We start from the raw sequence: 12,101 nt of genomic DNA on the forward strand, positions 1-12,101 counted from the left end.
GTCCTTCTGGTTGTGGGATGTGGGACGCCGCCTCAACGTGGCCTGATGAGTGGTGCCATGTATGCGCCCAGGATCTGAACCCTGGGCCGCCACAGCAGAGCACGCGAACTTAACCACTTGGCCACGGAGCCAGCCCCTTATAATTCTTGAAAGCATTATATTCATTAACCACTGAAATATGTCTATAATCTTTCAAATCTTTGATATCCTTAAATATTGTAGGATCATATGTAGTTTATAGCTCTTCTACACATAAATTGCTAGTGTGTGTAGTTATATGCATTTGTCAGACACAGAATGCCAAGGAAGGATTTTCTTTTGGTCTGCTCTTAATCTTTCCTATTCTTTTTTTTTAAGATTGGCCCTGAGCCAACATCTGTTGACAATATTCCCCTTTTTTTCCCTCCCCAAAGCCCCAGTGCATAGCTGTATATCCCAGTTGTAAGTCCTTCTAGTTCTTCTATGTATGATGCCACCACAGCATGGCTTGATGAGGCATGCAGGTCCGCGCCCATGATCCAAACCAGCAAGCCCCAGGCCATGGAAGTGGAGCACATGAACCTAACCACTAAGCCCCTTAATCATTCCTGTTCTCTCCTCTACTTATATATGAAAAGTTGCTCCTCAATTTTAGAATTGTGTTTTCTTGCCCTAGTAATTTTTTCTTGTTAGGGCATGGTGTGTATTAATTGAAGCACTGACATTCATCTATGTCCTCTCAGTAAATCAGTCCAAGGGATTTTTTTATTTTTATTTTTACTTTTTTCTTGACATTGAATAGCTAGCTGTATTATTTTTTTAGCCTGGTGTTTAATGGGGAAAAGTTTTGAACTGGAAAACAACTTCTGTCAGTACTATTTAATGTCTTCTCTTTGTTTTGTTTTGGCAGATCGTTCAATTAGACCTCTCTTTCCAGCTGGCTACTTTTATGATACACAGGTAGGTTCTGCTTTAGGTTTATTTGTTTCCACTTCAATCAAAACTAACTTAAGGAATCTCTATAATACCTCCTAGGCTAAACATTGTAAAGAATACACAGTAAGAATTTTTGGTGATGCTGCTGCATTTTATATTGTTTTTTAAAAAAGATGGCTAACATTTACTCAGTGTCACTTTGTGCTGATACCTGAATTACGAGTAGGCATTAGCCAGCCAAGGAGTTTGGGGAAAGCATTGCAGACAGATGGAATGGGAAGTATGAAAGCCCTGAGGCAGGAAAGAAATTGGTGAGTCTGAAAGAAGGAAGGTCATTGTGATTGAGGTGGGTGGGGATAGATGAGGCTGGGCCATACAGGTCATATTAGTAACAGTGGCTAGAATAATCAAAACAACTTATCTTCATTACCTTTCTTTATTAATGGGTCCTCTAAACCTCTGCTTTGTTATATTTTAATAATTTCTGAAATTATTTTCTTTCAGAATAATGACCCATATACATTTTATTTGATAAAAAGAAATATGCCCTGCAAATAGGCCTTTGCAAGGATGTCACAGCCTCAAGAAGTTATTTTCTTTAGTGTATAACGTAGGCTTATTATTGCAGTGTAAAGTAATTCATTGGTTTGTTTTCTCTATGCTTACAAACAGAAGACAAAAATACTTTTATGTAATAGAAATAGCCAACATTTACTGTGTACTTGCAACATGCCCAGCATTGTGGTAAATGCTTTACACACAATATTTCCTGTAATTTTCCAGGAAACTTTTAGGAAGACGCTGCTATTGTTTTTCCCTTTTAAAGATGAGGAAACTTTTGAGGCTTGATTTAAGGAATTTGTCCAAGGTCAAGCATGTAGTTAAATGATAGCCAGAATTAAGGGTTTGACTATAAAGCCCATACTTTTAACCATATAGTGCTGCTATAGTTTAGGCCAAGATGTTCACGTAAATGATAATCCTGCCAAAACAAGTAGTTTTTTTTAAGCACTTTGAATTTTTTTTTACCTTCTACAGGTCCTTTGTAATCTGTTAGCAGTAGATGGTGTTAATGAACCTGATGTCCTAGCAATTAATGGTGGTAAGTATAAAAATAAAGATTAAAATGATCACTTGATTTTTTTAAAGCAATGAAATATTTTATTTCAGCTTTTGTTTTTTCTTTTTTTAAGCTTCTGTAGCCCTCTCATTATCAGATATTCCTTGGAATGGACCTGTTGGTAAGTTAGGATTTGAACATAAACATTTGTGTTTTTTCAGAAAATGCTAATGAGCATGCTAACACAAGGTCGTAGATTTGTTGACTCCAATTTATCATCTCTTAGGGAGTTGAATTAGATGACAGACATTCTAAGACTCCTTTCTGCTCTTTGAGACATTTTCATCCTTGCTTTGGGTTTCATTTCTGATAGCAATATGTTATGGTGTTAGAGATTTTATGTCACTGGATATTTTGACTTCTTAGTTACCTCTTCTATTTGAGGAGTTTTTTTTCTTTTGACTGGAAAATTGTCAGAGTACATATTCTCAGAATAAAAAAAACGTGTTTGTAATTTACAGCTGTTATAAGTCATAATCATGCAATGTAAAAATAATTCATAAAGTAAATAATTATTGTGTCATAAATGCCAGATACTGACCTAAACACTGAAAGAACAAAGGCACACTAGGCACTAGAAATACAAAGATGAATGAGGCAGTTCTTGCTTTCAGCGTAAGTATGGGAAAGAGACAAGTAATTATTTATAAACAGTATTATAAAGGTATAGCAAAGTACTAAGAAAATGATAGAGAAGGGCGAGTTTACCCTTGTAAGGTCAGATTGTGAAGGAGGGCTTCCCAGAGTAGTCAACATTTAAGCTGAACCTCAGTAGAATCAGATAGTAAGCATTTGTTTTGGAGAAAGTACATTCTAGATCAAGAGAAGAGCATGAGCATAATCGCAGAGGTGTGGAAGAAACGGTGAAATCTGAGCAACTCAGAGTGGTCCAGTGAGGCCAGAAGGTAGGGTAGGGTAGGATGCCCTGTGGGCCTTAAATACCGTGGTAGAAATAGGGATTTTATTATGGTCATAATTGAAGATAGGGATTGAAGCCATTGCTGGAATAATGTCTTGCAAAGTGAGTTTTTACTAAATAATTGCCAACATTTTATTATATATTTTAGGGGCAGTACGAATAGGAATGATTGATGGAGAATGTGTTGTTAACCCAACACGAAAAGAAATGTCTTCCAGTACTTTAAATTTAGTGGTTGCTGGAGCACCTAAAAGTCAGATTGGTAAGTAGTTTAAGTACTACATTCTGGATTTTACTTACAAGTTCTGGCATCTTAAAAATGCATTTAAACTCTTTTTGGTATGTATGTTTTGTCAGTTAGCCATAAAGATTTTTGTTTTGTTTTATTGCTGCCCTATTTTGGTAGTGCTCTTACTTCAGATCAAACAATACCTAAGATTATAGAATGTTGTACGACTTTAATTGAAATATACAAAAATCTTTACCAAGGGATTTCTTTTTATAAGAAATTCTTTTTAGACTGGTAAGCTAGTCTAAAAATTAAAGTTCTAAATCTGGTAATAAATTGTTTTTTAGTTTAAATATGTTAATTCAGCTAATTCAGTCATTCTAAGCCTGTGTGATGTCTTCTGAGAAAGAAGTAACCTATTTCCAGGAGGTGGAAACTAGTAATAAAGTAGAAGAAATGCACTCACCATGGGTCACCTTCACTCCTTGTAACAAAAATGTCATAATTGCACGATTGAAAATCAGAGGCTGGTTGTGTTAAAGGAGAATAGGCTCTAGCAGTCAGAATGACCTGGGTTTGAAACCCAGCATCTGCCACATACTTAGCCATGTGACTTTGAACAAATTAATTAAGGTCTCTTATCATCAATTTATTCCACTATGTGACATTTGATGTCTGGGACTTTTTGACATGGGATCTTCTGATATGGGAACATTCTGATGAAACGTAAACTACTAACCTTTTAGTGCTTTTTTGTACAATTAATGTGTGAAACACATTTCTAGCTTTTTCTTTTGGAATGTTGGTAAGTTAGAATTAGGTACTGTATGATAGATAAAACACATGTAACAGGAGTTGTATGTATATCTACATATTAGTTAGAGATTATGTTGTTAAACTAAATAACAAGGCTTAGACAAGATGGGAATTTATTTTTCTCTCAGGTAAAAGAAATTCGGAAGTAGTGAGTCCAAGAGAGTTATAGCAGCAACATAGTATGTTTTAAGAAATCTTGATTCCTTCTAGCTTTCTGCTCTGTTATCCTCAAAGTGTGGCCCTCATCTTCATGCTTATGAACAGGCTATGAACTCTGGCCAACTTATCTGACTTAGAGGTAGGAGGAAGAAAAAGGAGGGGAATAGCAAAAAGGTGTGTGCCAACTAAGTGAGTCACCCTCCTAAGGAGCTTTCCCAGAAGTCCCCACACAGCAGTTTCTACCTAAAATCTCATTGGGCAGAACTGTGACACTTGACTGCATCCTTGACAACAAGGGAGGCAAGGAAATGGTTTTTGGATTCTACCTCTAGAAGGTGGGATTCATACTGTGGGGAACTATCACAATTTAGAGAGAGTATTCCAATGATTTGGGGAAGCCATGAATAACATATGACCCTTGCATCATATTTGAGTATCTCATTAAGGGCCCTGAGCAAAGTATTGGTTTACTGTTTTAAGTTCACTTGGTCAGCATCTGAAATTTTCTTTTGCTTAAAGTTACAGTGTTGATTTACTTTCAATCAGTAAACTGATTTGGCTACTTTACAGGGTTGTTGTGAAGATTAGGGTCAGGGCTGGCCCCATGGCCAAGTGGTTAAGTTTGCGCGCTCCACTTCAGCAGCCCAGGGTTTCACCAGTTCGGATCCTGGATGCGGACATGGCACCACTCATCAGGCCATGCTGAGGCGGCATCCCATATAGCACAACCAGAGGCACTCACAACTAGAATATACAACTGTGTACTGGGGGGCTTTGAGGAGAAAAAGACAAAAAAAATGATTGGCAACAGATGTTAGCGCAGGTGCCAGTCTTTAAAAAAGAGAGAGATTTCATCTTAAAAAAAAAAAATTAGGATCTAGGTTTCTAAAGTATCCAGCATAATACCTAGTACTTAGTAGGCATACCGTTAATACCTGCTATTATCATTAAGACACAGAAGTACACTTGCTTCTAAACAGTCATATAGCCTCTATCTGCCTTAGAGCTTGAACCCTTCTAATTTTAAGTAGACACTGGAGGAATGAACTAAGATCTTTACTGCATCTATGCCATGCCATAGAAACCCAGTAGGCAGCCTTCCAGCTGGCTGGTCTCCCGTTTTGCTCTCTAGATGGAAGAATGAGACTCTAGAGACTGCATAAACCATCAGAAGGTAGTCTTGAGTAATTGGAGGGAGGCTGAGAGTGATTCAGAACCAAACTGTAAGAAGACTGGTTTCAGAATTACCAGCCTCCACTATTTCCAGGAAGATACTCAGCTAGCTCGCTGTGCTTTTGTAAAGGTGCACCAAACATACATTTGACCCCATGTTTATGTGTTAAAGTTAATATTGGGCCCAAGTCAAATACCACCATTGTGGAACTTCTGGGATACAAAAATACAAAAGAGTAATTGCCACCATTTCATTATAAAACTATTTAGTAATCTGAATCTTTAAAGCATGACCTTATAGGGCAAGAATAGTTTCTTTGTGCTGTCAGCTGCTAGATTACTTCAGCAACCATTATTCTGCACAATGTTATTTAGATGCTTGTTTTCAACTGGTGCATTTAATATCACTAATCTTTCTATGTATGCTAGGATATAATTCAGGAAAAAGTATACCAGTAACAATTTTTAAGAAGAAATTTGTATCTAGAATTCATAGCTTCAACTAATCTTAAAAGTCCTTTATCTTCAACTATTGAAAATGGTTAACAATTTTGAGCAATCATTTTGACAAGCTTTTTTCTTTAAATTTTTAGCCTCTATAGTAGTGCTCTCCAGTGGAATTCTCTGCAATGAAGGAAGTGTTCTATATCTGAATATGTGGCTACTGAGTACTTGAAATGTGGCTAGAGGACTGAGGAACTGAATTTTTAATTTTATGTAATTTTAATTTATTTAAATGTAAATAGCCACACAAGGCTAGTAGTTATCATATTGGACAGCACAGGTCCAGACACTCAAAACTATAAGGAATTTTCTTTTAAAGCTTTTTAAAAAATGAATTGCTTTGAGGTTTAATTGGTGAAAACAAGGTTTATTTGAGGAATATTCATTTTCTTGACCATATTCTTTTAATATTCTTTTTTAAATCAATTTATTGAGGTGAAATTTACATATGTTACATACATTTTTTTCAATCTTAAATTTAATTCAGTGAAAGTGAGAGGGATGTCATGACATTACAGATGAGAAAAAGAAGATAACCATCTCAGTATCATGGTGTCAGAGGAAGTTTCTTCATACCTCAAGTGAAGTGTTGAAATCTTACTCTCTTTACCCTCCCCCATTTACACTATAATTGTTTTAATATTCCTTTACATTTAGAACCACAACAGGCATTGTTAAAATTTTTGCTTTGCTTTAACCATCAAACATAATTTAGAAAACTCAAGAGGAGACAGAAAATGTACTGTATTTACTCATATTTTTGCTTAATATGTTCCTAATATGTTTTCTTCCTTTATTGTTTCCTTCCTGTTTAGAGAACTTCCTTTAGCCATTCTTCTAGAGTAGGTCTGCCGGTGACAAATTTTCTTAGTTCTCCTTCATCTAATATCATGAGTTCCCCTTCACTCCTAAATATTTTCACTAGATATAGGATTCTGGGTTGACAGTTCTTTTTTTCATCACTTGAAAAATATCACACCACTTCCTTCTGGCCTCCATGGTTTCTGATGGTAAATGTGCTGTTATTTGAATTGATTTTCCCATATGGGTAAGGTATCGTTTTTCTCTAGTTGGTTTCAAGATATTTTGCTTTATCTTTGGCTTTTAGAAGTTTAATTGTGATGTGTCTTTCTGGTGTGTGATGTGTCCTAAGTAGGATTCCTTTAGCTTCTTGAATCTGTAGGTTATGTCTGCCAAATTTGTTAAGTTTTCAGCTATTTTGTTCCCCAGTACTTTTCAGCCCTGCCATCTTGTTCCTCTCTTTCCAGGACTCTGATGACATGAATGTCAGATCTTTGGTATAGTTTCATAGGTCTGCTTCAATTGAGTGATGGAATTCCAACGTATAAAGAACATAAGGAGATTTTTTTTCATTCTAGATTATACCTAGATGCCTCAGAAGTGACTTATTGGATAATAATAAATCTTAACCAACATGATTGTGGTTAAACATATTACATATGATGGTAAATATGCACTACTATGATCTTTTACTTTATGTAAGTTGAGAAATGCCAGAAATAACACACAAGTAGGCAAGAGTCATTCAGCCTTGCAGAAACCAAAGCCAAAGCTGAATAGAAGACTTTAGCTAGATACCATACTAGAACCCTACCTTGGAGCTTCCCTGCTTTACATAGGAGTTTTACTATTACAAAACCAATAAAAGCAACCTTTTTATGGTAGTAGCTGGGGCCTTCTGGTTGGCTTATTTGAAACAGTATCACTGCAAAGATTTCCCCACCTGTCTAAGCATTAGACATTGTGACAATGACAGAATTAAGTGAAAGATCACATTAAATAATTGTTAAACAGGAAACATTTATTGGATAACTACTGTGCTGATAGTTTTAAATTTCATTTCAAATACAGATTAAAAATAAATGCAGTTGTATATTTTAAAAGGTGGTATTTTATGGTATTTAAATTATATCTAATAAAGCTGTTATAAAAAATATGTAGGGGCTGGCCCAGTGGCGCAGCGGTTAAGTGCGCACGTTCTGCTTCAGCAGCCTGGGGTTCGCTGGTTCAGATCCTGGGTTTGGACATGGCACCGCTTGGCATGCCATGCTGTGGTAGGTGTCCCACATATAAACTAGAGGAAGATGGGCACGGATGTTAGTTCAGGGCCAGTCTTCCTCAGCAAAAAGAGGAGGATTGGCAGCAGAAGTTAGCTCAGGGCTAATCTTCCTCAAAAGAAAAAACAATATGCATAGTTTCTTTTCTTTTCTGTTTCATTTTTTATGAGAAATCCCTCATTAAATTTAAGAAGAATATAAACCTAACTTCAAATATCAAGGTTTCTTTATTCATCCTCCACTGTTCACATTTTGGAAGTATGTTGATTCTGAGGAAAGAAATCAAAAAGCTGTATATACCATTAATAAACAAAATTGATCTGTAGTATTTATGTCATGTCATGGTACTTGAAAATACTATATTGGTAAAAGGTTCAATGGCAATCTTTTTTTTTTTTTTTCCCTTTAAATAGTCATGTTGGAAGCCTCTGCAGAGAACATTTTACAGCAGGACTTTTGCCATGCTATCAAAGTGGGAGTAAAATATACACAACAAATAATACAGGGCATCCAGCAATTGGTAAAAGAAATTGGTGTTACCAAGAGGACACCTCAGAAGTTATTTATCCCTTCGCCAGAGATTGTGAAACACACTCATAAGTAAGAACATTTGTACAAAAGAAAATATGAAATTGTCACCAGAGTTAATGGAAGCACTGTCCATGCATTACCTCTTAAGTAATACTCTTCCACATTTTAAGAGTCATTGCTATAAATACCAATTTAATGCTTTCAAAAGGATAAACCCACATCCCTCTTTAAGGGCCTAAGTGTGAACCTGTAATGAAAGGGGGAGTGAGTTTATTGTTCAATGTTCAGATAATCTGCATTTCTCTCTGTGTTAAGGAAAAGGAGAATAAAGTGTAAAATATTTGAATATCTAAGGAAATTGTTGAGGTTCTCCAAAAGAAATCAAGTATAACCACCACTATATGCCAAGTGCTTAGGATAGTGCCTGCACATAGGCAGGCACTCAGTAAATGTGAATGATCACCAGAAAGTTATTTCATTTTATTTGAAATAAATTGAAAAAGTTAGTATTTCCCTTAGTATCAGTCTTAGAGCCATCAGAAATTAAAACGTTATATAAACTGTCCCCCATAAAAGACTTGCCTGCAATAACAACCAAAATGGATAGAAGAAAAAAAAGCAAGAGGTTAAAAAAAGAGAGACTGTGTGGAGAGAGAGAGAATAATAAAAATCTAAGGTGAAATTAATTAAACAATTAAGAAGGGAGGGCATAGTACCATGTGTGAATGATTCCCCTGAGAGGGAGGGAGAAAGAAATTTATGTTCTATAGCATATTATTATGTTCTATATCATATTAGCAATGTTAAAGAGCAATACATATTTCTAATTCTTTATAAAATGTTTATTATTAAATAGTTCAGTGTTGTTTGTGATAGACACTGCTTTGTGTTTCCAAATATGCTGACATTTATTTTGTGCTTAAAATAGACTCGCCATGGAAAGACTCTATGCAGTTTTTACGGATTATGAACATGATAAAGTAGGTATACCTGAATTTTGTCTTATATAATTGTTCTGGGAATTTTTTTTTTAATATATATTTAATATATTTTTTTATTAAGGTTATAAAAGTTAACATCCTTGTGAAATTACACTTGTACATTATTATTACTCATGTTGTAGGTACAACACTTCACCACTAGTGCCCTCCCTCCACCCCCCTTTCCCCTGGCAACCACCGATCAGTTCTCTTTGTCCATATGTTAACTACCACCTATGAGTGGAGTCATACAGAGTTCATCGTTCTCTGTCTGGCTTATTTCACTCAACATAATACCCTCAAGGTCTATCCATGTTGTTGTGAATGTGACGACTTTGTCCTTTTTTATGGCTGAGTACTATTCCATTGTATATATATACCACAACTTCTTTATCCAATCATCAGTTGCTGGGCACTTAGGTTGGTTCCATGACTTGGCTATTGTGAATAATGCTGCAATGAAGATAGGGGTGCATGGAACTTCTGGAATTGCTGATTTCAGGTTCTTAGGATAGATACCCAGTAGTGGGATGGCTGGGTCATAAGGTATTTCTATTCTTAACTTTGTTTTTTTTTTTTTAAAGATTTTATTTTTTTCCTTTTTTCTCCCCAAAGCCCCTCTGGTACATAGTTGTATATTCTTTGTTGTGGGTCCTTCTAGTTGTGGTATGTGGGACGCTGCCTCAGCGTGGTTTGATGAGCAGTGCCATGTCCGCACCCAGGATTCGAACCAACAAAACACTGGGCCGCCTGCAGCGGAGCGCGTGAACTTAACCACTCGGCCACGGGGCCAGCACCTCTATTCTTAACTTTTTGAGGAATCTCCATACTGTTTTCCATAGTGGCTGCACCAGTTTGCATTCCCACCAACAGTGTATGAGGGTTTCCTTTTCTCCACAGCCTCTCCAACATTTGTCACTCTTGGTTTTGGATATTTTTGCCATTCCAGCAGGTGTAAGGTGATATCTTAGTGTAGTTTTGATTTGCATTTCCCTGATGATCAGCGATGATGAGCATCTTTTCATGTGTCTATTGGCCATCCGTATATCTTCTTTGGAGAAATGTCTATTCATGTCCCCTGCCCATTTTGTAATTGGGTTGTTTGATTTTTTATTGTTGAGTTGTGTGAGTTCTTTGTATATTATGGAGATTAACCCTTTGTCGGATAAATAACTTGTGAATATTTTTTCCCAATTAGTGGGCTGTTTTTTTGTTTCAATCCTGTTTTCCCTTGCCTTGAAGAAGCTCTTTAGCCTGATGAAGTCCCATTTGTTTATTCTTTCTATTGTTTCCCTCATGTGAGGGGTTATGGTGTCCAAAAAGATTCTTTTGAAGCTGATGTCAAAGAGTGTGCTGCCGATATTCTCTTCTAGAAGACTTATTGTTTCAGGCCTAATCTTTAGGTCTTTGATCCATTTTGAGTTTATTTTAGTAAATGGTGAAAAAGAATGGTTGATTTTCATTCTTTTACATGTGGCTGTCCAGTTTTCCCAGCACCATTTGTTGAAGAGACTTTCTTTCCTCCATTGTAGGCCCTCAGCTCCTTTGTCAAAGATTAGCTGTCCATAGATGTGTGGTTTTATTTCTGGGCTTTCAATTCTGTTCCATTGATCTGTGCATCTGTTTTTGTACCAGTACCATGCTGTTTTGATTACTGTGGCTTTGTAGTATGTTTTGAAGTCAGGGATTGTGATGCCTCCAGCTTTGTTCTTCTTTCTCAGGATTGCTTTAGCAATTCGGGGTCTTTTGTTGCCCTATATGAATTTTTGGATTCTTTGTTCAATTTCTGTAAAGAATGACATTGGAATTCTGATTGAGATAGCGTTGAATCTGTAGATTGCTTTAGGTAGTATGGACATTTTAACTACGTTTATTCTTCCAATCCATGTGCATGGAATGTCTTTCCGTCTCTTTATGTCGTCGTCGATTTCTTTCAAGGTCTTGTAGTTTATATTGTATAGATCTTTCACTTCCTTGGTTAAATTTATCCCAAGGTATTTTATTCTTTTTGTTGCGATCGTGAATGGGATTGAGTTCTTGAGATCTTTTTCTGTTAGTTCATTGTTAGCATACAGAAATGCTACTGATTTATGTATGTTGATTTTATACCCTGCAACTTTGCTGTAGTTGTTAATTGTTTCTAATAGTTTTTCTATGGATTCTTTGGGGTTTTCTATATATAAGATCATGTCGTCTGCAAACAGCGAGAGTTTTACTTCTTCATTGCCTATTTGGATTCCTTTTATTTCTTTTTCCTGCAGAATAGCTCTGGCCAACACCTCGAGTACTATGTTGATTAAGAGTGGTGAAAGTGGGCACCCTTGTCTTGTTGCTGTTCTGAGAGGGATGGGTTTCAGTTTTTGTCCGTTGAGTATGATGTTGGCTGTGGGTTTGTCACATAGGGCCTTTATTATGTTGAGGTACTTTCCTTCTATACCTATTTTATTGAGGGTTTTTATCATAAATGGATGTTGGATCTTGTCGAATGCTTTCTCTGCATGTATTGAGATGATCATGTGGTTTTTCTTTCTCATATTGTTAATGTAGTGAATCACGTTGATTGACTTGCAGATGTTGAACCATCCCTGTGTCCCTGGTATAAATCCCACTTGATCATGGTGTATAATCTTTTTGATATATTGTTGTATTCGGTTCTGGGAATTGTTTTTTGTCATAA

General features: G+C 36.2%; 1 protein-coding gene and 1 long non-coding RNA gene across 4 annotated transcripts in view; one reads left to right on the plus strand and one right to left on the minus strand.

Annotated features, from left to right (window-relative positions):
- LOC124239300 (uncharacterized) overlaps positions 1 to 12,101 on the minus strand; it is a 143,610-nt gene that overhangs the window by 83,097 nt on the left and 48,412 nt on the right. The gene's annotated exons all lie outside the window — the stretch shown is intronic.
- Positions 1 to 12,101, plus strand: part of PNPT1 (polyribonucleotide nucleotidyltransferase 1) — a 44,884-nt gene that overhangs the window by 6,206 nt on the left and 26,577 nt on the right. For both annotated transcript variants that reach the window (XM_046660954.1, XM_046660955.1), the window contains exons 5-10: positions 890 to 939; positions 1,954 to 2,017; positions 2,109 to 2,156; positions 3,103 to 3,216; positions 8,327 to 8,513; positions 9,373 to 9,424. In XM_046660954.1, coding sequence (XP_046516910.1) covers positions 890 to 939; positions 1,954 to 2,017; positions 2,109 to 2,156; positions 3,103 to 3,216; positions 8,327 to 8,513; positions 9,373 to 9,424 — 515 coding nt within the window. The remainder of the gene's footprint in view (positions 1 to 889; positions 940 to 1,953; positions 2,018 to 2,108; positions 2,157 to 3,102; positions 3,217 to 8,326; positions 8,514 to 9,372; positions 9,425 to 12,101) is intronic.

This window comes from Equus quagga, chromosome 5 (assembly GCF_021613505.1).
Source record: "Equus quagga isolate Etosha38 chromosome 5, UCLA_HA_Equagga_1.0, whole genome shotgun sequence".
Lineage (NCBI taxonomy): Eukaryota > Metazoa > Chordata > Mammalia > Perissodactyla > Equidae > Equus > Equus quagga.